Source organism: Lethenteron reissneri, chromosome 31, assembly GCF_015708825.2.
Source record: "Lethenteron reissneri isolate LAM-NWPU_2019-01 chromosome 31, ASM1570882v1, whole genome shotgun sequence".
Classification (NCBI taxonomy): Eukaryota; Metazoa; Chordata; class Hyperoartia; order Petromyzontiformes; family Petromyzontidae; genus Lethenteron; species Lethenteron reissneri.
In genome coordinates, this window is record NC_083809.1 from 622,973 (window position 1) to 650,475 (window position 27,503).

The 27,503-nt window shown below is 47.5% G+C and overlaps 2 protein-coding genes across 6 annotated transcripts in view; both read left to right on the forward strand.

Annotated features, from left to right (window-relative positions):
* Window positions 1-250: 250 nt before the first annotated feature.
* LOC133349622 (myosin light polypeptide 6-like) lies at window positions 251-9,440 on the forward strand. The gene is made up of 7 exons (XM_061563200.1): window positions 251-463; window positions 4,135-4,162; window positions 5,587-5,730; window positions 5,892-6,065; window positions 7,395-7,472; window positions 8,244-8,280; window positions 9,197-9,440. Exons 1-6 carry the CDS (start codon window positions 335-337, stop codon window positions 8,270-8,272), a joined length of 582 nt encoding a protein of 193 aa, XP_061419184.1. The 5' UTR covers window positions 251-334; the 3' UTR covers window positions 8,273-8,280; window positions 9,197-9,440.
* A 3,684-nt stretch (window positions 9,441-13,124) lies between these two features.
* The window catches only part of LOC133349623 (mucin-2-like), a 38,081-nt gene continuing 23,702 nt past the window's right edge, over window positions 13,125-27,503 (forward strand). For 3 of the 5 annotated variants that reach the window (XM_061563201.1, XM_061563202.1, XM_061563204.1), the window contains exons 1-3: window positions 13,125-13,312; window positions 25,193-25,468; window positions 26,616-26,727. In XM_061563201.1, the coding sequence (XP_061419185.1) occupies window positions 25,208-25,468; window positions 26,616-26,727 (373 nt within the window). In that variant the 5' untranslated portion in view covers window positions 13,125-13,312; window positions 25,193-25,207. The remainder of the gene's footprint in view (window positions 13,313-25,192; window positions 25,469-26,615; window positions 26,728-27,503) is intronic. The other 2 variants (XM_061563203.1, XM_061563205.1) reach the window with 1 other exon arrangement.

Genomic DNA, 27,503 nt, shown 5'->3' on the forward strand with positions numbered 1-27,503 from the left:
TCCATCTATAGCCGTGAACCTCTGGCCTCTGGTGAAGTGGCGGGGGCACGTTACGTGACATACCCCTACTTACAGCCCCCCCCCACCCTGCATTCACCACCATTCCTTCAATCACCACCACCCACATCACACCCACCCACTCACCCACCCACTCACCCACCCCCCACACATCACACCCACCCACTCACCCACCTACTCACCCACCCACCCACTCACCACTGCGCGCCTCTATAAATGCGACGAGACTTCGCATAGCCGCCCAACAGAAGGAGCAGCGCAGCCGTCCATAGACCCGTCCATAGACCAGGCGACACCTCTCACCCTCCACGCCACCATGGCCCCGAAGGCGCCGGCGAAGAAGGTGGAGCCCCCGAAGAAGGAGGAGGCGAAGCCGGCTGCTGCTGCTGCCCCTCCGCCGCCACCGGAGCCGCCCAAACCTGCGTTCGATCTCTCGACCATCGTGGTACGCGCGCTCACGACGATGGCATTGGTGGTGGCACTGGTGGCAGGAGTCATGGTTGGTGACAGTGGTAGCGGTGGTGATCGTGGTTTATGGTGATAGTGGTGTTCATAGTGGGGAGCGTTAGTGTAGCGGTTAGCGCACTGCGCTACGAACCTGGCGACCCGAGTTTTCGATTCCCGCTCCCTGCCAACACCAGTGACGATTATCTGAACTGGGTTTGGGTCTCCCCTAGGTCGACTCAGCTGAAAATTAGTATCTGGTGCGGTGTGCAAACATCGCTACTGGGGAGACAAAGGCGGCCGGGCGTGGTGCTGGCCACCCACCCCCTCGTGTACCGTGCCGGCCTTCATAGGTGCTCGCTAACAGCACTTGCCCCAACAGTCTGCTAAGGCTATACGGGGCATCTTTGTCTTCGTTATTAGTGGTAGCAGTGGTGGTGATGGCCGTCATAGATATTATGATGATGGTGGTAATAATGTTGATGGCGGTAGAAGTTGTGGTGGTGGTGGTGTCTGTGGTGATCATGGTGGATGGACATTTGTCGACGTCACACGCTTGTCGCCACCACAGTCACTATCGTTGCGCAATAAGTTGGTGATTAGCGCGCACGTGTTAAGCGACAGCTGCAGTAACGGATTGGTTCTACTGAGAAGCCGCTGCTAACGACCAAGGGGACGCATTCTGTTTACAGAGGAAAACAAGACAACAGTTACGACCTGCAAGCTAGCGAGAATGTTACAGTCATATCAAGTGTGTATTGGCAGGTATTCACGTTGCCAGCTTGAATGTCTTGATATTTGCATGATATTCTCAACCGAAGGGAGTGCCACGTTTCGATTGTTCTAACATTGAAGTAATTACAGCCCCAGTGTTAATCCACTCCTGGGTGAGGGCATTCCCCGCGCCGCGTGGGCTGTGCGGGTTGATATGAGCGCGCTTCAGCACGCTGGTCAGTGCGGGTTGACGCGGGGGAGTGGCCCAGGGTCGGTGCAGACATTACGAGCCACGGACGTTAGCCGTGGCTGGGAATCTCCTGGGAATCGAGATCTTGTGCGGTCACGGCTCACGGTGCAGTGCGCCAACCACCGCGCCACCACTCCGCCCGCGCAGAGTGATTTGGGTAATGTAACGATGTCGTCGAGGAGTGCAAGGTCGCACCACCAGAGGTGGCAACGTTTTCAACCGTAAAATATCTTGTTAAGTTTATTTTGTTGGCGAAAACTCTAGAGACCAGGATAGTTTAATTTGCACGAGTCAACTGAGGCATTAGTCTACCAGTATAGGGCGATGATTGCCGCTGCTGAGTGTAGAATCCCAATTGAGTGCTGTACTGTAATTTGCGGTGTAATTTCTGTATAATCTGACAAGGATCCTGACGCCGAAACACAATTGTGGCCCACTCTTGCGAATTACGTCAGGTGATCATTACCGCCCACTGTGAAGAAGACAGAGCGCCTATCACCGTGGTTATTGCGCCCTAATTATCATTAACCAGGGTGGCCGCTGGAATCGAACCTCTGCAGCAAGCGGCGAAGGCGCTACCGCTGGGCCGCGTCACCACCATAGAGGCGCAGCCCTGCAACTGCCCGCTCGCGCCAATGCTGGTGGAAGCGCCTCCACTCAGGGGGAGCTCTGGAGAAGCCCCTCTAATGCAGGGTGTTTGGCCTGCTCTTCCATGCTGACCAAACGCCTCGGAAGAGATGGGAGTACCCACAGAATCAGAACATGTATTTATACTGGAGGAATCCAATGAGCTATGAAGCTCTTTTCGATAGATATCCAGTTGGGGCGGGTCAGAACGTTACAACAAACAGTACAACACACGGTATGAGTGCAAAGTATAGGAAAGGTAAGCACATCACTTCAAAATATATTTTAAAAAACTTTTTTTTATCTTACCAGGTGAAGCCCACTGAGGTATTAACTTATTTTTGAGGAGCGACAAATGATAGCTCAACAAAGTGGAGTATTATCAAGGTCAGGTGACAGGTACGAGTGATACACGTGGATTCTAGATGTGATCGTGTTCACGCTCATGGTGCATCTAGCGATTCATGGCTGCCGATTGGTTATTTGTTGTTGATGTAAATTAAATGCGAATTGGACACCGATGTCGTCACGTCGCTGCTCGATCGAACCCGACAGTGTTACAAACGAAACAGAACGGCCGAGAAGCCATATAAACTAGACAGTAAAATCGAGACAAATATCGATTGTTGAATAATCGATTATAGGCTCGCGATTCTATTACATTGATTTCTACGTTTCAACACTAAATTGAAATTATAGACCGCCAGCGGCTGGTGGGATCACGTAAACCCGTTGCACACAACACACATTGTGTACATACACAACACACATTGTGTACATACACAACACACACTGTGTACATACACAGCACACATTGTGTACATACACAGCAATTCTCAGTCCACGACTGGGTGAGGGCCCCCCATGGTGGATGCTGCATTTTTTTCGCATGTAGCCAACCGTGCTAATCGGTTCCTGGGGGTTTATTGACCATACTTCACCACGCTGGTCCGTGCGGGTCGGTGAATGCGAGGAGCATTTTTGTTTCCCACCACGTAGCCCCACGTCCATATATCCTACGTACGAGTTTACAATAACATCGGATGTTACACACGCGATGCGATCGATGTTAATCGATTAAGTGGTGCTGCCCTCGTTGGGAAAACCATCGAGTTCCAAACTCGCCCGACTCCACGAGTCGTCCCCGTGCCGCTGTCCGCTCGGGCCTCCTGCGGGTCACGCTGTGCTGACCTCTGAATTCGTGAGATCAATCGTCATCGCGATCAGCCACTATCCATCCAACTCGTGTTGCAGGTGCTGGGTTGGATTGATGCATGGCACGACCGGGATTGATCGATCCCAAGCCGTTGCCATCTCTCCCGTGCGATGCAACAATCCAGCCCAGCACCTGTAGCACGAGTTGGTCTCACCGCTCCGTCTCCAGGACGGGCGTGCCCACGGATGCGATTCATCCCTTGGCTGCCTTTCCGCCACTATTCGTGACCATCGCCCGTGGTCCCTTCTGGCCATGGCGTGTCCTGCACAAGCCCCGCTCACTTTATCTTAAACGTTGAAATTTCGTCATTAGCCTGGATGCGTTCTCTAATCCACGTGCCCCCATTTCTGTCTTTCAGTGATAAAAAAAAGTGTGTATGTATGTTGAACTTCTTTCGCACCGTACGTAGCCAAACTGTGCTAATCGGAGGTGCGAATTTTATGTGAACGTATAAAAACATTCATCTTGCCTTCAACATGTGTGCACATCCAATCCTTCACAAACCCGCACGAACTCGCATGGTGAAATATGGGCAAATAATCCCCATGACCGGCAAAGCGTGAGGTGGCCTTCATCCAGCAGTGGACTGACTTAAAGGCTGTGAAAATATCGCCAACGGGGTTCCTTAATTTTATTATTTAATCCACATCGTTTTTAAACATTCAGAAAATAAAATCGGGTCAGAGATCTCTTTTTGGTCGCAATGTCGCCACGGGTATTGTGAACGCCGTCACCCTTGAAGTTAGAGGTGATCGTTTCCACGGCACAGCCCTGGACAGCTCCGGCTGAAGAAAAAACCTAAGAATAAAGGCGTATTCGTTATCCGTGATCTAACCTGACGTGTTTCTTTTACTTTCTTTCCCAGATTGAATTCACGCAGGATCAAATCGAAGGTCGGTTTCCATTCGCACCCCACTGCCAGAACACCATTATTGTAATCCATCTGTGCGGAACTGCGAGTGAAATCCCCTCGTGTGAGTGCGGTCTCTCCTGGCCTCGTGAAGCCGACCACTCGCAGTTGGTTGGGCTCCGAGACTCCGAAGCCCAACTGCGTTGAGAGTTTAGTTTATCCTGCTCGTCATCCCCGCTGCCGCCAGGCGGCGCTGCGATCGTGGGGGAGGCGAGAAGTGTGGGAAGAGCCCACGGGTGGGAGGTAGGTAGGTAGCGAGCGCTCTGTCGTCTTAGCACGAGAATCCAGCACGGCGCCGTGGGGTGGAGGTGAGGGCGAGATTTGCGATTCGAGCTCAAGCTATGGGTAAGGGGGCCAAGGGTGCTCTTATTCGAGTTCCGGCGACTGCTCAAGTCCTGACGAGACCCACGATGATGCTTTGCCTAGGGATGTGATTCGGCACGGGGTGAGGGCTCAGAATGTGGTAACGGCTAAAGCCAATGCTATGGTATGAGTTTGGGCTTAGGCTCGATTTAACGCTGCGATCTTAGCCCTTAGACTATGCCAAGGGCGAAGACGATGGTGAGTGCGATAGTGCGGGCCAGGACTCGGCTTTAAGCCAGCGTTGAACCGAATGCTGCTCGCATTCATCATCATCACTGCGGAGAGAACCAGCGGCCAGGGGGAGATGAGCTGCACCACCACCACCACCTACCTCGTGTGCTGTACCGTCCTTAATAGGTGCTCACCAACAGAACACGTGTGCCTGTAGTCTGTAATCCTGAGTGCTTGTGGCTGTGTTAATTTAGTGGACATTGTATGTATTTATTTTATTCCAGAGTCGACGACAACCTGAGGAATGGTGTTCAAATCTGTGGATTTAATGTCACCGTTCTCTAAGCCTCGTCGACGAAAGCAGCCGCACATTTAGTCAAACACTATTAGCTAAATGTTACCAGGTCAGCCAAACGGTGACATCAGTAAATATGATTTTTTATATATTTACATATACCGTACGTCAACATACCAATTACCCCAGTGCACCGCAGTTCCTTCCCCATAACGCCACTAAATTATCTCCGTCTGCATCTTCACCCAACGTCCTCGTGTCATGGTCTTGCTTTTTGGATGTGTTGGCTCGCCATTCATCGGCAGCTTTGGTGACCGCACCACGATTCACGCTCACGGCCAACACCCGTGACGATCATCTGAACCGGTCCTGAGCCTCTCCTAGGTCGACTCAGCCTCAAATGAGTACCTGGTGCGGTGTGCGAACATCGCCACTAAAGAGACAAAGGCGGCCAGGCGTGGTATTGGCCACTCACCATCGTGTGTCGTGCCGGCCTTCATAGGTGATCGCTAACAGCACTAGCCCCAACAGTCTGTTAAGGCTACACGGGGGATCTTTGTGTGTGTGTGTGCGCACAGAGTTCCGCGAGGCGTTCTCGCTCTTCGACCGCACGGGAGACATGAAGATCACCTACTCGCAGTGCGGGGATATCATGCGCGCCCTGGGGCAGAACCCCACCAACTGCGACGTGATGAAGGTGCTGGGCAACCCCAAGCCTGAAGGTTCGCTACCGACTCACGTGGGCTTTCACTCTGGTTGTAGGTGGGGTAAAAACACGAGGGTATTTCGCAGTGGGAAATGCCACGTATGGAATATATACGAACAGCAGTGGGGCTCTTTTTTTTTAGACTGATATCACTCGCCTCGCCCCTGTCCTCCGCAGAGATGCTGGTGAAGACGATGGACTTTGACACGTTCCTGCCCATGATGCAGGCCATCTGCAAGATCAAGGACCAGGGCTCGTACGAGGACTTCGTGGAGGGCCTGAGGGTGTTCGACAAGGAGGGCAACGGCAGGGTGATGGGGGCTGAGCTGCGCCACGTGCTCGCCACGCTCGGTGAGCCCTCGCGCCGGGGCACTCGTCGCCTCCTCCTCCCCGGCGGAGAGTAGCGGCACAGTTCACGCGGCTCAAACGGAGCGTTTTTTTCCAGTTTCATTTATTTGGTATAGCCCTGTGAGCAATTCGGCTCTTGAATCGAGTGCAACCGCAACAAACAAAAAACATGAACAATAAAACATCTTATAGTGACTTTGTCACTGTGGAAACAGAAGATCCAAGAAAAGACGGCAACATATTGCAGTACGGGCGACCTCCCGTGGTCACGATTGTTCTTCTTTCTACGTTTATTTTTGTCGCCAATTTTATACCGATTGTGCAATTGGTGTCATATCGTGAGATGAAGAACACAGAGGGAATGGCCTGTGGAAGTGGATATCATCGAGACCCCTACAAATGACATCTCGTTCATACAATAGGGCGCAGCACTTTCCCACCCTCCGTGCCACTGAAATCAATGTTCGCCGCATGGCAGTCGAACCCAAAATTTTGTTGAAATCTCAGAGATGAAATTTAGCCTAATTAAGCGCAGAACCAAACATTTGATGTGATGATGTTTTTGTGTGCAGTCGTTTTAGTGACTGGGCTGAAACCATCGGTTCACTCCTCTTCAGAACCCAGGTTGTCGGTTGTTCCAGCGCAGCTCCATGACCTCTGAGTCTCCCGGCCACCGCCTCTTGTGCTGTCAAATTTCAATGCAGTAACTTGGTCACTTCGTGATCGAATGTCGGAGCGTAGCGACTCCGTGGCCACATGGCCACGAACACGTAGGCAAATAATCCAATTACCTTAAGAGACAAGAAAAAGAGACGACACATTGTACGCCTTCACCCTCATGTGTTTATCGCCTAATTATTTGTGTTGTTGTTTTTTCCCTCTTGTTTCCACAGATAATCGAGAGTAGCTGACTAGTAAAGTGTGCAACGTTCATTAACAACTTTGCTATGGGTTAATCTGAAACTGTGTGCGTGCGTGCACATGTATATCTGCGTGCGCACGAGTGTGTAGTGTAGCGAGCAGTGGCGCAGTGACTTGCGCACTGCGCTACGAAACCGGTGACCCGAGCTCGATTCACACTCATGGCCAACACCGGTAACGAATGTCTTGACCGATCCTGGGCCTCCTCTAGGTAGAGTCAGCCTTTTCAACGAGTACCCGGCGCAGTGTGTAAACATCAGCACTGCGAAGACAAAGATGGCTGGGTGTGGTGTTGGCCACCCATTCCCTCATGTGCCGCGCCGGCCTTCATCGTAGCTCTCAGACGGCACTTGCTCCAACAGTATGTTGACAGCCTATGTGGGCGATTTTTGTCTTCGTGTTTATGTGCAGGCGAGCGGCTCACGGAGGATGAGGTGGAGCAGCTGATGAGCGGTCAAGAGGACTCGAGTGGCTGCATCAACTATGAAGGTATCATTGCAATGTGGAATTTCCACCACTGCGACAGACACCGGGTGTCTCCGCGTGGCGTTAGACTCGGCCAACGCCACTCTACTGGGACCAGGGATTCACCCAGGGGTGCTGGAGGGGTCATTTCATGTCATGGATAATTTAGAGTAATTTTTACTAAATGTAAAATTGGCAATAAACAATGATTATTGATGTACTGCCCATTTAATTTCAGACATTACATATCATAATGAAAACTCGTTTCACAGTACTGTATATGTAATAAATTGATACTCTTGATAGAAAAAAACAATAAGCCCCCTTGAAAATGTTTAGCTGGGTGTGCCACATTAATTTCGATAAGAGTGGTTTACACAAGGCGTCTGTGGCTTCATTTTCTCACGGACGATGCCAATGAGTGAGATATTTATCGATGGCGATGAACATTTGTGTTCAAGTAGCCAATCGGGACCATCTTCATTGTACAGTGGTTGGCACAATTTGCAGGTTTCATTCAAACCCCAGGTCAGCGCATCAACCTTCTGGGTCGATAAAATTAGTACCCCCTTATGGAGAAACAAATTTGGTCCGCTGTCATAGCAATGTGGAATTTTTACCACTGGTTCAGGGCTGTAAATGGGAGTTGGAAACCGCCTCAGTGCTCATCTGACTGAATAACCCACTTCGATTTTTTTATAATGAGGGCTCCTGGCTCATTCTTGTGTGTATAATATTCCTTGGAGGATATTTACTTTAAATGTATTGTGTGTCTCATTGTTTTATGACTTCCAGCTTTCATCAAACACATCTTGGCTGGCTGAGACTCAAGGTACATTTTCCATCCTTTGCTTTTCACAAATCTGCAACAAATGTGACATTCCACATGGCTGGCATGGCACCAGCAGGGAGGAGAAGCGTAGGAGAGAGTCACGATCCACTCGGCTCGCTCCCTCTTTCTTCCCGTACCTGCCTGTTTGGTCTGTATGTATGTATGCATGGTTGAAGTTCTTTCGCACCATAAGTAACTGTGCTAACCGAAGGTGCGGCCTGGTACCAGTATTAGAATTGGCACCATCACTGGTGCCCAGCTTATGACAATGACCTTCCGAAGGGAACAGACATTGACACGTGCACTTCATCGATTAGCACCTCACTTGTATCAATGTTGAACTTCTTTCACACCGTACGTAGCCGACCGTGCTAATCAGAGGTGTGAGATTGTGGCATTTTGTTAATTTGTGCACAAATGAGTTCAAGAGAACTACATACACTTTATCGTTTTCTTGTAGTGATATAAACAAACCATTATTTTAATAATTGTACTTTAACAGTTGTATCGTATATGTTCACTAAAGCAGCAACCTAAATAGAGTATTTATAATCGTCGGTACAAAAACGAACAATATCAATCAAACATTACCATCTATGATCGATTGAACTATTTCCAAGGCTCATGCAGTCCTCTGTGGTCATAACGATCTTGACGAAATGCACAAACCTATTGACTTACACTGCACGCGTATTGTGTGTCCGTTTGCTGGACTGAAGGCCACCTTTCCTGCCTCTACTCCCCGAGGGCCACTTGCTCAGTGCAAGTCGAGTGACACCCGCCTCCCATTCAACACGTTTCCCATAGAACATAATTAAACACACATTCTCTCCTTCCCCACTCATTGACTCATAGGAAAACCTTGAGAGTGGCGTCAGTAAACAAAAACAATGTATTGTGTTTGTTTTGTTTTCAGAATTGCTCTGCTGGTGTTAACAGAAAGGCTGGAACAGCTCAACCTATTGCGTCAATGAAAATGTTTAAAATGTCAACCCCCTACGAAACCTGTGTAGTCATGACGTGCTGATGAGCATTATGGACATCTTGTCGTGGACATGTTTTGTGCATTGTAAAATGATGCTGTGTGTTAACGAGTGTCGTGAAATACAGACAACAATTACAGTGATGTACTGGATTTTTAAATACATTTTGAAAAAATGTACCGAGTCTCTGAGCCATCTTTAACAGCCTCACTCTTAATTAGTACTGGAATATGAGAGCATTTGGAAACACGGATGCCCCATCTGCAATGAGGATTTCCATTTACCATTTTGCGAGCGAAAGTCACCAGTGACTTCTTCTACTCCTGTGGGCCATGCGTTATTTATCCTGGAAGTGGGCAAACTGCAAAGGTGTTCAAACAAAGTGCACACTGTGTAATCTATTACCCCTGGATATCGCGAGTTTTGTTGACTGGTGAATTCGCCATTGTTTATTCACAAATAAAAAGGAAATCTAGGACCTTTTTGCCAGTATCAAAGCATGGAAAGATAAGAATAGGGTTTACCCTTTCCCGGTAATAGCTGCTCATCTCAAGCTATAGATGCTCTGATAGTGCATTGTCCTTGTGCTGTTCGCCTTTGGCGTTCTCTGGTCTAACACTGGTGAGACGAGGCCATAAAGAAGACTGTCTCTGGTGTAGGCCAATCAGTTTCAAAGACAATGCCCAAATATTATATATCAAAGCATGCTTGTTTGCATGTTCACCACAAGTATGTGTGGTTAATGCAGACTTGATTCCTTGCAAAAGGTTTCTATTTGATGTTTGAACATCTTAACACTTGTTTTATTTCCAGAAAGGGGAAAACATTTTGATTTTATCACAAAAAAGTCAATCTATAGCTTACTGTCTTGCACTTTATTGCAAGATGTTTATGTCTAAACCGTTTTTAGTGTCTACCAGAGATGAAGTGATACAATCAGTTTGTTTGCCGTAACAAATGGATTGTTGCATCTCAAGACTGAGAGATGGAGATGGCTTGGGGAGGCCTTCATCCAGGAGAGGAAAGATCAATTCAGATGATGGGGATGATGATGTGTAAAAATATTAATATTGATTCTTAAGCTCCCAATAAATGCGTAACGTCTGCTAAGAATCAATGTTTTGTTTATATATGTGATATGTAATCTGTTCAGAATTCATCTGCGTTCACCACATTATGACAAAACGTGTGATGCTTGAATCGAACCGTGAATCGAACTGTGAGCTGAATAGCGGCAATTCATCAAATCGCTGGCGGTAAGAGCCATTATATGCCCCAGAGTGCTACTACCAACGTGCCTCCTACAACACGTGGGATTACTCGTGGAATGCTTGTGGGGGTGGTGGTGGTGGACGGGGTGCTATAAATGGGAAATCAGGAGAATGAGACCTTGAGACACACTGAGGAGTGTTGGGGAGGTACAAGCCCATGGCCAGCTGAGATGGAACAGGTGGACACTACTTGATCACTGAAGTAATACATCCTGAGAACGCCCTTATTGTGTCACACGTGATTTTCTGCAGAGGTGCTGGTTTCTCGTGGAATTTGGGTCTGTGGAGGTATTCAGATACTTCTGCAAATGCTGCCGATATAATGCAATTTTTCCAACGTGCTACTTAATATTCAGAAGCTGCTGACACTACGTATTATAATATCACACTGACCGCAGTTTTAATTACTGAAAATTTCTTGAATGGTGGTTGTTCTTAAAGACATCGTTTGGTGTTCAACAGCTTCTTTTTAAAAACTTAATGAAGTTGCCTCCTAAGCTTTAGCAGTGTAGGGTTTTCTGTGAATTAGTCTATAGTGCTAACTTGTCTTTGTGTGTGTCGCGTTCTGTAATTTCACACTTGCATCCACACAAAAGGACTTCCGTAAGCTTTTTTTTTAAACAAGGTAATGTTATAATATGAGGCTTAGATGTGACTGTGTCATGTTGAACACAAAATATGATGCATCACCAATGGATTCTTAACAATTATCAAGGCGCAGTGTCCATACAATTTTAAAGAATAAAAACGTGTTGAGTTTTAGGTGAAGTAATTATGGTCGTAGATAAACAAACAAAACTGTAATTTATTTTTAAAAATCTAATATTTTAATTGAGTTTGTTTAGACTGAATGAATAATGTCCTTACAAGAACCTGTTTAGGTCCTGTGCTGTATCCACTATTATACATTTACCCACAAGAGGAATGGCCCAAGATCGTTGATAACACGCTGGTGTCCACATCGAAACTGCATGAATTACGTGAAGGACCGCGGGTGTTTTAGGAATTCTGAAAGCCCTTGGCATGATGACCTCATGGTGCGAAATCTATTAATTTCGCTTCCAACTATTTAACAATTGCAGGTCCGTGTGAATCGCTGGGGGTACATCTTGTGGCCTGTTCCGAGGATTTGAGTTATTTCACAAATAAATATAAACCACCAACACCTGCTATGGCAGACGGCGTTAATAAACGTGCCTTGTGCTTTATGACCTGGGCCTGCGCATGGCAGACACCTGCAATGAAGGACTTTGTTTTACGTTTTTGTTTGCATCGAGGTTGCCGAGCAGAGGCCCACGACGACGAGTGGCTAGCAACAAGCTGCACGATTACAGCTGTAATCGATTGTCAAGCAGCATATTGTGCAACGCTCGGTGTGTACGACTGAATGTAAACATCTTTGTTGTTGTTGTCGCTGCAGCAAGATCGTTTGCAGCAATGGGTGCACGTGGCCACTGAATGAGCATTAATGGGCACATCGATTGGTTGTAATTGGCATTGTTGTTAAAGTTAATCTAATCAAGGCCAAGTGAATTTGCTTAAAACACTAACTCATTTACGAGCGAGTGCCACCTAATCATAATCGAGTTCCTTCCTTGCAGTTAATAGGAATATTCAGTTTCATCAATGTTAATTACTCATGACCATTTTGTGTGGGAATTACTTATTGTAAAAATCCAATAATTGTCACGTTTTACGCCTTTATCTGAGGGGAATCACGACACGTTTGAGTATCATCGTGTAACTAGAGACGTTTGTTTGACCTTCGCAACAATCGGTTGGACAATTTAAAGTTGTAACGCTTTGGGGCGATGTGCGACGGCTTTCACGCGTGAGACTCGCGCCGCCGCCCCCCCACCTCCTTGCGAATTTCCTTCACAAACTCCCAACGGTCACGAGCGCCGTGACGCGTGACGTGATGACGTGACGCGTGACGTGCCGACGTGACGCGGTGACGTGCCGCGTGACGTGATGACGTAACGCGGCGACGTGCCGCGTGACGTGATGACGTAACGCGGCGACGTGACGCGCAAACCGCGAGTGACCACGCGCGCTGACGTCGTTCGCGACGTCTTTGTGCAAGTGGGAGGAGGCACAAGCTGCCGGTGGTGCATCCAGCGGCCATCTCAGTCGGCCAACCCATGGCACCTGCAGAGTCTGTCCCGAGACCTCCTGTCAGCGAGCCTTCGACACTTCACGTGATAGCCTCACAGTGCACCTAGCCTGGCACAGGCGCCGTGGAGACGTCACCGTCACTTAGTGGTGAATGGCGGCTATTGGTATTGGATGTCATCGCGAACGTCCTGACGTCAGACCGAGGCGCAGGACCACGTGATGACGTGGCGCGTGTCGTCGTGCACGAAGAACGGATGTTGACGTCGCGTCGCGTGAAGGGCGACGCGGTGACGTCACGAGACCCCGCCCATGCCATTGGCGCGCGGCAGCGCATTAGGGCGCTATCACGTGACGACGCTCGGTGCGTCCTCGCGTCACGTGGCAGCGCGATGACGTGGGGACACCGCGCGGTCCAATCGGAGACTTGAGATCCTCCCCTCAGGCCACGCCCCTCTGACCACGCCCCTCTGGCCACGCCCACCGCGTGCCCACGCCTCGTGTCGCCCATAAGGAGGAGGCGGTGAGCAGGGAGCGGCTGTGCAACCCGACCCAGCCCAGCCCGGCCGAACCCAACACAGATCCCGGCCCAGGCGAGCAAGCAACGAGGCCGACGGGAAAGAGGCACGCGGCGAGCTGCGTGTGCCGCCCTTCAACTCGTCCGAGGTGCGGAGCTATGCGGAGGCGGGACGGGAAGGGGTTGACGCTCATGGCGGGAAAGGCGCGTCTTGGCCTCCTTTCTTCGCGTCTGTGCTCTCCTCTCGTGTCTCGCTCGTGGGGAGGGGTGGGGGGCCTTGGTCACCGCAGTGGCGGTGTCTCTCCTCACTCGCTCACTTGCCCCGAACACCCCCACGGGCGTCCCGTGGGACGCGGCAGCCGCCCTGCGATCGGCGCTGCCGCCCCTTGGAAGAGCAATGACGGCGGCACGAAGTTGCGACGTTGTTTTAAAGTGGTGCAGAAAGTTTATGGAGCTCGTTCTGGGGCGTGTGGTGGTTATTGAGGTAATACTGGTTCTGGTAGAGGAAGTTGGTGGTGGTCATGATGGTTGTTGATAGTTCTGCTGTTGAGTCAGACCCTGGTGGTGGAAAGTGGGAGGATTGGTGGTGGATGTGGTGCTGGTGGTGATCACGGATGTGGTGACGGAAAGCCGTGCTGATTGAAATGGTGGATGTGAGTGGTGGTCCGTGAAGAAGGTGGCAACTGAGGAGTTTAATGCAAGTCCCCTCGTGAGTAGTACCAGTAGAAGCGATACAAGTGGCGATAGGCCGTTGATATTGATTATTGGCTTGAATTGGACTTTGCCAAATGACCTATGGTTTCACGGGTACATGAAGACTAAAATAGGCGAGTAATCGTCAAATTTAGCATGTGGGCCATGACAATCCTCTTGCGAATCGTTGCCCCCCCCCCCCCCCCGCTGTGTTCACAAGACGAGCCCTCAAGCCGGCTCACGCAGGCGGCTCGCAGTGCCGTGCCGTGAGCCCACGAAGCGGGGCAGCGGATCGATTCCTCTGCCGCACTGTCCTCACGTCTGCCCCCTCCGCCTCCACCAACCCGCCGATGTGGGGGGGGTCTGCTGCTGGCCCCACGACGAGAGAGCGAGTCGGGAGAGTTCGTGTCGTTTTGCTGTTCCTCTGACGGAGCGCAGACTAACAGTGGGTTTACTTCATGGTTCAGTTTGAGTTGCATTGCCACAATCGCGCTCTGGGTCGAATCATCTCATGGCATGGGGAGGCCCTCGATGTGCACAGACCAATGAGCTGCCTGACTTTAACGGAATGCGAGCACTCGTGAAGAAGGCCGAGGCGTATGGCTGTCGTCGTCGTCCTTGGGTCGTGTTTTGTCGCCTCCCGTGTCGGCACTCCCTCGTGCCAAGGTGCAGTTCCTGACTTGGCGACCGCGTTGCTTCCGTGTGTACTGAGAGCAACGGGGTCTCATTAATAATTAAACCAGTTTGGGACTTCATACCGAGGCGCCGTGACTACGTTGGTACCCGCAAGCTCCCAAGCACTTCGTGTTTCGGCGGTAAGAGGATTACTTAACTTGGGAGGTGTTGTAGGCAGCAGCTATGCGAACCTCTATAGAGAATGATAAGTTGCACACGCGCGATACTGGGCATAAAGTACTGTACACAATTGTGAACGTGGGCAAATCATTTAATTAAGATAATGTAGTTGTATTAAGAATGTATTACTGTTTGTGAAAAGGTCTTTGTAAACATCTGTAGACGATACGTCTATTATACCATGTGCAAAATACTGCGCCGTCTGTGGGCAGTTGGCCAATTTGAGGTTGGTACTCTCCAACAGCGTAAGAAGTGGGCTTTCTTCATGTGTGGCTCGTACACGAATACCACCCGAAAGACCCCTTCGGTCGTTCCCCTGCTTGATAAATGGTTTCCCAATCTGCCGTCGCCTCTCCGTCGCGAGGAGAAGACGTGTGAGCCATGTGGAGTGTGCTCCTCCATCACTTCGTGCGTGGAGCAGTGTGGGAGTGATTTTTTTTCCAAGATGGAGAAGTTGGGGAGCGTCTCGTGCCTTGTGAATTCGTATGGCCCCCATTGTTTAAAAGTGTCTCCTGCAGATGCATTGAATGCTCGGCGCAATTATTATTTTTTCACTCTGCACATTCGCATCAAAAAGTATTCCTTTTTTGGGAACATTGCTTGCACAGTGACAACGCAACACGCGTTGAACACGGTGCGTTTTGAGGCGTTTTAAAAATGAAAGGCCGGCAGAATAGCAGTAAGTGCTACTCGGTAGCTACAGAGTAAATTATTTCAATGAAATTTAACAGCACTTACTGTCTTGTGTACCACCCTTTATGTAGTTTATAGTATTACTGTCCAAGTAAAGTCATAACAACCAGTGTGTGCTCCCTGGATGTCTGCTCCGTATTGCGCCTCCCGAATGGTGCCTTGAGTTATTATTTGCTGGAATAAACGCATTTTCACGTTTTCCCTTCATCTTGAGTTTCGGTCGTGTGCAAAGCGAGCTCCTCTGCATCTGTCTGATTGTCTTGCCATTGTGACAAGAGCTCCTATTGGACAAGTGCAATAGTTTCCCGTCAGCTGGACAGACTGGCTGCGGATTTGAAGTGGGCCGGAGAGACGCAGACCATATGTGGAGCAGTCTCGGAAAGTGGGACACAAGTGAACGTAAACAGTGCAATTAAACCTTCAGTCTAGCGCCTACAAGTTTCGGCTTCTGCGCTCGCTGAACTTGTATGTCCAACTTTGCCAATCTACTGCTGGATGGAAGTCTCTCCCCACGCCGTTGGGGTGTTTTTGAGCAGACGCCGTCACACCGATGAGCGTAGGATGGCGAAGGGAATGAGCCGGAACCAGATAAGATATCTATCACTCCTCGGTGTTACCCGTCGCTGGGAATTGAACTGTCAATTGAAGGGGCCATCCATTGAGTAGGTCCACAAAAATCTGTCAACTTGACCCTCCCCCCTCGCTGTACGCACGCGGACTTTTTACCCCCCCCCCCCACTTGAGTACTTACGCCTGACGCACCCCCCCCCCCCCGAATCCTGTAGAGCGGCCGATATGTAATCCACGCAGAAACGATCACGGATTCCTAATATTAACGTGATTTAGCAAACGGTCCACCGCCGTACTATCTAACTCATTTGAAGGCCAATGTAGACAAATTATTATCGAGGCTTCATCCCCCCCCCCCCCCCCCCCCCAGTTTCCTATGCCTATGAACATTATCAGTAGACCTCCTTACGCAAGTGAACGCGTTTGGGTTAACCCCCCCCCCTCCATACGTACGGACTCGATGGATAGCCCCTAACTGTGTAACGTGCATTTCATCTGTGCCACAGTTCACTCTGGAACTTTTAATGTCACACTAAAAAACAGACTTGCGGTATGGTAATTGCCATTCCAAACTGCTTTGAATTGGTTACCCCCCAAATCGTTAATAATTATAATCTGCAGGCAGTATTCTCTTTCGCCTTCTGTTGAATTTCTGCACCGTTGCTGCATGACAAAGCACATTGAGTTCAAGTGGACACAGGTGTGTTTGATCGTGGCGCTGGAGGAGTTGCAGTGTGTGCACACAGGATAGCTTATTGATTTACAGTGCTCAATCTTGTCCAGACCATGTTTGCTTCACCATATCGGTCAGGAATCTTATGAGCCCTCGAATATAGTGTCATCTTTGGCAGTATAGATTTTAATAAACAGTTGAAATTCACAGTTTTAACTTGAACGTGAACTGCCTTTATTCAAGATTGTAGGTTGCCATGCCTCTCTTGATGGCAGGTCTCTACTAGTTGACCCAAAGATCTCCCGTATAGCCTTAGCAAGGTGCTTGCTAATAGTACTATGTTGGTACGGAACACGAGGGGGTGGGTCGCCAGCACCATGACTGGCCGCCTTTGTTTTCCTTCTATGGTGAAGCTTGTATACCCCACCAGGTACTCATTTGAGGCCGAGTCTACCTTGGGGAGGCCCATGACCGATTTAAAATAGGCATCACTGGTGTTGGTCATGGATTGAACTGGGATCGAACTGGGTTCGCAGTGTGCAAACCACTGCACTAACACTGGATACCCCACACAAGTCTGCTCAATTTAATTAAGAATGTCAAGGGCCTTTCTCTTTATTATCCAAAACAAGGTAAGCTATCTGCAAGTCTTGCCATTGCAGTATGTTACAAATGATGATGCATGTGAATTTTTGTAAAATTCCCTAAAAGGGAAAGTAACATTGCATTGTTTCGTACGGTATTTCAAAGTTAATGTTTAAAATAATTTGAACACAACAAGCAGGACTTGTTCTGTGCCACCACATGAATTAACATTGGTTTCAGTCTGTCGGTCTCTTGCTTTTCCAGACCAATATCCAATAGGATTTGTTTAAGCAAGCAAACGGTACCAGTTTAAACTATCTTGGCTTCATCAGCAGTCCGGTTTATTCAACTACTGGTATTGGGTTACATGATGCATCGGTTTTCCACAAATGTAACGTCTGTAAAGACAATCGGCATATCCTGCATCACAAGTGGCGAGAAATCCTTTGCACGCAACCAGTCTGAGCAACAATTCTTGGAACAAACCACAATGTTCCAAAGTCTGCATCTGCCATGACAGTGCCGAGCAGATTGTACCTGTACAGTTTGACTGCAAAAGCTTTTTACCTGCAGATTTTTCAAACCAGGCAGTTTTTATCACCGCAGTTGTATCACAAAAGCAATAACCGAGTTGTTTGCCCAGGCCTGGCTTGGTGATTGCCACGCAGTCCTTGCCCCAGCGGCCGTTTAAGGTCGGCGCCGAAGCCTTAAGCTGCAGGGAGTGGCTATGATCCCACTGCCTCTGCCAGTGGTGCGTAACTCAACAGTGGTGTGTGTGAGTGAACATAATGCTTTGGTGGTAAATTGGAAGCCAGGGTCCTGCATTGTGGCTGTTTGTCAGCAGGTGGCCGTGTCTCGTGAGAGCCGGCCAAGTTATTTAAGGTCGCCGTGTAGTTGACGGCTGTGCAGCGAAACGTTCCCAAATAGCACCCCTGCTGCCCCGTCTCGGTTGCTTGAACCAAAAACAAGATGCCAGGGATCTTGGCCATCCCCCCACTCCCCCAGTTATTGCCAACCGTGCTGTGCAGCATTTGTAGTGAGCATTAACATCACTCCTTGTGAGGCCTTCTAATCCTACAACTGGCTGGTTTGTGCTCGGGGTTGGGAAGGATATTCCCCACTGAAGGGTATGATTTAGTTTGGTGCAGCCTTCTTGGGGTGTATTGCTCGTTAAGTCGTGTGCTTGCGTAAGGTCGTTGTGCTGTACTTACTGCAGCCGTCGGCACAGTTGGCGAGCCACTAACGTACGATATTCCCCTTTTCGGTGCCCCTTCAGGTGGAAAAATATTATCTGTTATGAAATTGTACAATAACTTAAAGGCATAACTGCATCCACTTATTTCTCGGATAGAACTTCCATCATTGTCATAGAAAAGGTTACTACATGGAATGTCTCCGGTTCACCAGGTAAAGATATGTATCACGAAGCTTTGACAGTGGAGCAGTGGTTCGTGCCACCTGTGTGGTGAACCCGCTACTCCATTTGGTTCCCAGCCACAACAAAAATCGAGCGAGTGACCTCTGAACTGGTCCTTGATTACCCTCCTGCCTCGCTTCACGAACACACACACAGAAGTATGGTCAAACAGCCCCCGAGACCGGCATGGCATGGGCTGCCTTTCATTCTTGGCTATAAAAGGCCATTGCCTAACACTGCCTGTCTATCCTTTTACTTTTTAAGGCGGTGCGAATAAAAAAGGGGGGTCTTTCTGTTTAATTCCTCCATTAGTCGCTTTTGTTATGACTATCCGATATCATGATTGGTTTTGATGCATCGGATGATGCAACTCTGCTCTGGTTCATTGAGTTTATCCCTGGGGTGGGGAGTGCATGAAGAGTGCAGTGGTTAGAAATCGTCCGTGCGCATCTCCCACGTGAGCTGATGCAGCAAGGAGTGAAACGTACGGGCTTACGGTAGCTCGCCACACTGGTGTGATGACAGATGTTCGTGGTGATGCAGCGCGGATGGTAGCACGGCACGGGCCAAGGGCCAAATATGCAACTAAACCTGTGTAAAAAATATACAAAAAAGGTTTTAATATAGGTGTGGAATGCAAAGTTTAAGAAAGTTTAACCTAAGTGTCTTATTCATGTTTTTCCAGTTCTTGATTCTTCAGGGGTTTCATGTTTTTTATATCCGTAAAGTAAATGTAGGCCAACGTGACTGAAGGCTTTGTCATAGGCAGTTGTGGTTGTTGAATAGGGACTTTCCAGTGAACGACTACAGTTAAACAAGCTTCATTACGGCGCTGTCTTTCGTTTGTGCAATTGCCCGTGTGGTTAAAGCAGCTGCTCGCAGCAGATGCTTGGTGTGTTTTTGTTATTCTCATTTGTTTTTCTAGGTTGTCACATAGTAACCTAACACGGAAAGGTCTTCTTGCTGTACCGCCCCAGTAAAACAACTCGTTGATACCCTATCATGCTATCTCTCCGTTGCATGGTTAAGTGATACAACACACCCAACCTGTATTGGCGCAAAGTGCAAGAGGTAAGCTCAGAACTGAAAGAATTAGGAGATGTTGACGAGGTCGCGTGGTTCAGAACCTGCCCCCTCTAGCCGTGCCAGGGCGTTGTCGGGTCATCGTTTCGTGCAAGTGTGATTCCTGTAAGCAAGCATACACATTCAGAAAGGTTGCATTTGGGGATGGTAATAATTATAGTTGGATCCATTGAGCCTCTTATCGCACATGTTTAGAGTATTTGGCTGCTATAAATTTCCGCATGATAAGCTGCTGAGCTATCATTTGTGGCCAGATCACTTTTGAAAAAGAGCTACTGAATAGCTCTGTGGGCCTGACCTGGTAAAATAAAAAATAGTTTAGTTCATGTTGAGCTTTTTTTTGCACCGTACGTAGCCACCCATGCTAATCATAGGGATGTTCCATTTTTTTGTATTCTGAAAATTATAAATTGTACTTCCCAGACTGGTTTTAGTGTTGCAATTTTTGGGGCTTGGCTTTGTACAATGTATAGGTGTGTCGGTAATCCTTGAACTCCCACAGAATATATTATTTGCTGTTCAAATGCAGTTTCCAAATATGGTATTCGCTGTATTTGTAAATAGTAAAATGGGCAGGTTCATTCGGGTTGAGGTTCTGATCAATGTTGACAAGACACCGCAATTTGCTAATGCTGTGGTTTTCCATTATATTTATATTCTAAGTCTTATAATCCTGTTATCGTGTCATCCCAGGATTAATTGCATGAGCGTTGGGCCGATTGTGCACTGTACTGCATTCCAAACGATTTGCAGTTTGACCAGTGTGCGTGCATGCGTGACCCTACAGAAATAAACAATACATTATTTTGCGATGCTGCTACTGCAATTTGCACGTTGGCATTTCAACGATGTGTAGATCATTCCCCATTAATATATTTATAAATAGTGTTGGATATACTTGCTTGGTAGGCCAAAATTAAATTGCCATAATGGTTATAAAAAATCTTCCAAATTCTAGGACTGCTTTGCTCTAGTGCAGATTGTGCACTCTGCCCTTGAATGCAGCTGGCAAATATTTCCATTTTATAAGTTTGCTCTTTCTACAACCTGGCCTGTGTAGGACTATAGATCATCTTTCTTGGCAGAGCAATTGTACAATTATGCCATTGAAAACGCAATACAGATCGGTGTCGCATTGGCCCTATTCATTGACATGGGCATGTCAAATTACTTAACCCGCGGATTCTACAGCTCCAGTCCGTATTGCCAACTGGGCGATTTGAATCGAGCCACACTTTACGTTTCACGAGTGGCAAAATTGTCACAGCCATTTACGCCAAATATGGTTTTCCTGGACCGGTGACATGTCAATTCCAGGTTTGTAGTTAGGATCCATGCATCAGCTGTTTGTGTAATACTTGATCAATTGTCTTTTGACATTTTCTAAAGCTTCAGGTCTATCTCTAGCGACATCTAATAACTTTTAAACGTTAGACTTTCGGCCACATTGACCCATAAGTCCATAACCCCACCATTTTGCGCAGTTATCAGGTGCGTGCTTTGTTTTTGGCGACTTTCCCTCTGGAGTGCGACATAAATAATATTGTCCAACGTGGACGTGCGGTCTGTGGAACGAGCTTTTTACAAATCCTACATCCATAGAATGGATTTATAATTGCAGCTCTAATGGTTTTGTTTATGGCAACGCATCGGGTTAAGTTGAGTCTTCCTAACGAAAGGTGCAACCCAATAAACAAATTATTTTATTGTGTTTTATTTTTATCATGTTATTACTTCCCTTCTATGTGACTTTACCGAAAGAACCAAGAAGATGAAAACAAACAGCTCTTACTGTGTTATGTGCTTGGGCTATGTGGTCCAGATTATCTGGCACGAGTTTAAATATTCGTGTCTGAGAACAAAAACACTTGGGTGATTACAGAAGCTTTATAGGATGTCACCACAGTGTTGCTTTAAAAGCAAGGCAGTCTTAAGGGGCCGTCCATTTATTACATACGCAAAAATCTTGACCCCCCCCTCCCTGTACGCACGTGTACTCTTTAGCTCCCCCCACCTGCGTACGTATGCTTGATGCACCCCCCCCCCCGAATCCTATAGAACGACCGATATGTAAATCACGCAGAAACGATCAAGGATTAATAATATTAACGCGTTTCAGCGAACAGTCCACCGCTGGACTATCTAACTAATTTGAAAGCCATTTGGGTTAACATGCCCCCCCCTCCATGCGTACGTACTAAATGGATGGCCCCTAACAAGAGCATTGTGACCATTCGCCCCTCGTCGTTTCAACTCCATAACTTGTTTTTAAATCCTTGGTGAATTGGGGTCACCTGTTCTAATATTTGCAGGTGTCATGTAAATCTATTCCATGCAACGTATACAAATTAAAATACATCCCCTTCTTACACAAGCAAATCGTGAACTTAATCGATTTTAATCAAGACATTACAAGTGATAATTCGTTGTTAAGGATCTTTCAATTCATTATACTCCTTTCATGAGAATGAGAAACTAGGCAAATGCAGGAGCTTTGTTATTATTTTAATGCGCTGCGGGACTTGGAGCCACTTGTCACGAACAGTTGTTTCTAGTTGGCCTTCATCCAGCACCGTAAAATGTGAGCCATTTCAAGCGCTGTTCCTACCCGTTGTAATGCACGATAAAGAAACAAAGTTCATCTTGCTGTGTGGGTTGGTCTCTAAAGCTATCATGATGCACTTTTACAATCCCACCAAGGAGGAGCAGAGGTCAAAGGTTCTTTTAGATTTATCATCAATTGCATTGGCAGGCGTTCCATTAATAAATTGTTGCTTTAACCTTGTCTGGTCATCGCATATCATGCGCATAAGGGCAAGCGATCTATACTTGGCCGCCTGACGATGAGGCATTGCCCGCACGTGACGCCCGTCCGCGCTTGCGCGTGAATGATGTTACTTGGTGCATCGTGTTAAATTAAAAACGCCTGCAGCACCGCCCTGGCCGGTAATGCAGGTCCCTGTTAATTTCTGCACGCGCGTCTTTGTTGCCCACACACATACACAGTAGGGGGGCCCCTTTTCGAACATCCCGCACGGGTTCTTGAACACCGAGGTGTTTGTGTACACGTCGCCGCTCTGCGCTTTCCCGCTTTAATTGCACTTGACATTTGACGCAGGTCAGAAGATTTGAGGATTACGTCATGTGCTCCCCATCCCCCTGCTCTCCCTCCGGCAGCTGCCTGACCAGACTTATCCAACGGGGATGAGGGCCACGTGGCCCACAAGTGGAATGCTTGATTTGTGGGACCAAGACGACCACCTAGACACTTGCCGGAATACCTGGCAGGGCGAGCACAGGCGTTGCAAGCCCCGCCAGGCTGCAGGGCCGGGGGTTTGTCCGAAATAACAATAACAGGGCATGTCTGCGCGGACACGGCACGTACGGTCGGTGCGCTCGCAGCATTGTGACGGCGCTACCAACCTGGTTCTGATCCACCTCTAGATGTGACTTATAACCAACGGCTTGGTGGCACAGGCTCGTGAAGTGCGGTGGCTCGTGTAAACTGCGGTACAGTCGTAGCATCGGCTTGCCGCTAGTGTGAGGTGTTGTATCGGGGGTGGGGGTGGCACTGTTTGCGCTTTGTTTACATACAGCAGCTTTTAAGTATTGGGAAGCTGCAACTGCAATGCCATGGTTGGGCTGCCATCCAGTAACATTGCGTAGTAATTTCAAACACAAAACACTGGGGTGTTGACCTTGTTTTGTGTTAGATGGTGTTGCAAATCGTAGATCATGCTTGCCATTCGTGCTGCTGGGACTCTTCTTGGTGTCATACAGTTTTTAACACGAGATTAATTCCATGCTATCAAGCAAACATTAAGTATTGGAAATGTAAAACTCTTGCAGAATTAAAACTACTGTTCAAGAGGAAAATGTGGGGCTGATTATCACTTTATTTCAATAGGAACTGTCTGTGGAAAAAATACTTTGCAAGGAGTTGTCCTTTGTCCTCCCAATGGTTGCAAATTCATTAATAGACAATTTGTTAACTCAGCTGTTGGGATTGTTTTATTTTGGATGCATGCAGATTATATACAGCATTCACACCCCGTGCAGATTATTTGTTCTGCCTGTGACTCGTATGTTGGTGGAACTTGCTTGATCCATCAAGGAAAATTTGTTTTAAATGACCTTTGGTATTTTTACACCACCGACAGATGGTTTGGCACAATTTACTTGGTGCTGTGTATTTTCTGTGCCAACGCCACATGTAAAATCCAATACCTGATTTAAAGTTTCCCCATACTGTCGGGCTTGAGTTATTTGACCATACTTCACCATGCTGGTCAGTGTGCGTTGAAGGAACACAACTCGTTCAGTTGTCACTTACCACTATTGGCCATGCATGTGTCTGCCTGTGTTTCCGTGTCTGTTTTATCATTCATTCTTACCTGATGGTTGCTTGTGTTGCAATTGAAACGTTGTATTCTATTATTATTTTATTAGATTTTCTATGTGACTTTACCGATAAGAACCAAAGAGTAATGATTAGCTGTCGTGGAACTTTCTAGGTTATTAATTAAATAACGTCGTGCACAACCACTCTGACAACGAGGGCTCTGAGTGACTGCCCGGTGGTGTCTTAAGAGGGTGATGTCAGCCTCCTTAAGTAGATGTTGATTGAGAGGCTGTCTTATTATTCCTAGTCTCTTTAGTTAACACTGTGGTGTCCTATACCCGTATGTATTTTTAAGAGCACAATGCACAAAGAATAGCAATTTCAGTAAGTTCTGACTGCATAATTTTGACAATAAAATGTTGTGTGCTGGAATGCGTGAGCTCTCGGTGTTCCACTTTCCAGGCTGAATGCCCACATTGGTCCAAATTGTGCTTTGTCGCCTGCCTATTTTACACCATGCATTGCTCATTTGGTACGTTACTTTGCATGTGCCAGAAAAAGTCGGCACTGCTCGCGTTCGTGTTCATCCATTGGGTTGAGAACCCTCGGAATGTGGCGCACGCAGAGCCCATGTCCTCAACGCTAGATGGAGATGTCCTTGCCGAGTAGCGTCGAAGCAGCCTTTAAAAACTCCGTCCGCTGGTTAATTTTTACCCGGACAGCGATATTCACCAAGGTCATTGCTCGAAAATCGCTGTGCTGCATGTGTTACTATTTCAGAAGAGAAAAAAAATGGTGGTTTTAGTGAGGCTTTTGACAGCCCATGGGTGTTGACTAGAATCAAATGTTGACAATGTGCTCATTCCAGCAGGAAATCACATCCTTGCCATCGTCTGATGTTGCCTTAGACACAATCGCAGGGAATCAGATTTCCCACGCACCTCCGATTTTAGCACGGTTGGCTGTGTACAGTGTGAAAGAAGTTCAACATGCATACCAAACAGATGGCACTTTAGGGCTTGTCAGTCCTTGCCCTCCTGCGTCGCTTTGTAAAAAAAATATCTGCCCGCCAACTTGTCTTGACCACTGCTCCTGCATCCTTTGGCACGTGCTTACAGTCGGTGGGCGACGCCATGGCTGACGAGCAAACGCAGAGCTTGTTGGCGGAGGACTTCCCTGCACAGGAGGCGGTGGGCATCGATAGCTTCTCGGCACATCCCTGGACTGGCGAACCCCAGGCAACCGTGCTTAATGACTCAGATGCGGGTGACGATGGGAAGGACCATGTCGTCGAGGAAGTGACGAAGGGCGTGGCCAACGTGGAGGCCCTGGAAGAATCGCCGACGAGCCTGCAGGAGGCCACCACGTCTGATTCTTCTCTGCAGGATGAGCAAGTAAGGCATTCGCTGATGGCGTGCCACCGCGCTAACCAATGGACGTTGAGGAATGTTTGGGCGGCATGGAAAAATAAAATTCCTCCTTGGGCATGCATTGTGGAATGTTACTTTATATATACCCTCCTCACAAATCTGTGTGCTTGGACTCTGACTTTCGATTTACTTAATTCGACTGTCATTGTTTAGTTTATGACTTTTGTGTACTCCTTTTATGACGTGCAGCCAGTGATGCTGCTCTGCTTATCTGGTGCATTTGGTCTCTGCTATCTGTAGCGTCATCTTAACACGTGGTTGATGTTCCATTTAAAATTTGGTGCCTGCTTTGGCAGAGTAATCCAAAGAAACTTAAACATTTGGTTCGAATGGATTGAATTTAATAATGCATGTGCTTCTGGATCTTTGTCGTGCTTTATCACTGAAATAACTTTATTCTTTAGTTAATAATAGCATTTAAATTTATAATCCTTGTCCATTGTTTTTATTTAAATGAATACAATTCAATTGTGTATTCATAGCATCTGGACTAAACTGTAATTGTTAAGTACATTAATATTAAGTAACGTTTCCAAGGGTGCTCAAAAACATTTGTGGGGGGACGTCCCCGTGCATCCATTCCATCGGTAGTACTGCTTTACAAACCCGGCGGCCTGAACTTCAGTCCTGGCCATGGATAACATTGGCGACAAATATCTTAACTGATCCTGGGCCTTCCCCTATGCCAGCTTCTGCCTTAAATGAGTATCTCACTACAGGATGTAAACATTAACAATGGGGGGGACGAAGGCAGCTGGGCCTATTTCTGGCATCCCCACACCCTTGTGTGCTCCTCTTCTTGGTTTTTTCGGTAAAGTCACATAGAAGGGAAGTAATAAAAAAAACATATATTATTTTATTATATTATTATAACATTATTTTATTATATTATTTTATTATGTTTTATTTTTATTATTTTATTACTTCCCTTCTACGTGACTTTACCAAAAAAACCAAGAAGATGAATCCATGCAGTCACGAAAGCTTTAAATCGAAACCCTTGTGTGCTGTTCAAGCCTTCATAAGTACTCTTAGCAGTTCTTCCCCCAATCGCCTATTATGGTTACACGAGATCTTTGTCTTTGTTCCATCTTCCCCGTGTCCATTTCAGCAGCCATATGGAGCGGACGAGGGAGAGGATGACTCCACCGCGGCCTGCGTTAACGGTGTGGGGAACCCAAAGACGTCATCGCACGACGACCCAGAGGTCGCCGAGGAAAGAGGTGTGTGTGCGTGTGTGAGCTGGTGATGACATCGGGTCCTCTCCCAGTGTGGTGGCCTTGATTCATTGATGTTACTGCATTGAGTTTGGTATGCTCTTTCATATGGCAGTCCATTGTGCAGTCAAGTTGTATTGTTTATTTTGACATACGTAGGCTATAGTGACCAATATCCATAATACAGGTTTTTTTGGTTAGATCGCGTAAAATATAAATGTGTCGTTAAACCCGACACCGCCAACTAGTAAGGGTTTGTCACGTAAACGGAGCATGCCAAATCCGTTACTAGTCCAGCACACCGGTGTGTTGGAGAGCCAAGCCACATTTACAATCTTGTATTACTTTTGACTTGAACTACACAGTTAAATTCTTGTTCCTTTGTACTCCAACACTTTGACCAAGAATGACCGATGTTGTGTTGTGGATCTCAGAAGGCAAGCAGAAGCAGGTTTTAGCCTGGACAGTGCTTGGATGGCAACCATCCAAGCGGCGGCAGGGTTCTCGGCTGCTGTGGGGGGGGGCTGCGTTGTGGGCAACCGAGGACAGTGGCAAAATCCGTAGTTGTACTTATTTGACATTAATCCTCTACTGTTTTATCGTAGTAATATGGATGTTCTATGTCTGTTCATTGGTTTATATACCTTAATTGCAATTGGTCTAAACATAATCTGCCTGAGTTGCACTGCAAGGAAATTATAATTTCGACATTGGTTTATGTTTATCCTTTTGAGTTCCTCGTTTGCTAATTGGTTTTCCGCCACTTTCTGTTTAATTGCTGA

Bases quoted from the DNA above. Each gene is read 5' to 3' on its own strand.
- LOC133349622 (XM_061563200.1), top strand. From the start codon at position 335: ATGGCCCCGAAGGCGCCGGCGAAGAAGGTGGAGCCCCCGAAGAAGGAG. The intron at 464-4,134 runs GTACGCGCGCTC...TTTCTTTCCCAG, and splicing joins TCGATCTCTCGACCATCGTG to ATTGAATTCACGCAGGATCA. The intron at 7,473-8,243 runs GTATCATTGCAA...TATGACTTCCAG, and splicing joins TGGCTGCATCAACTATGAAG to CTTTCATCAAACACATCTTG.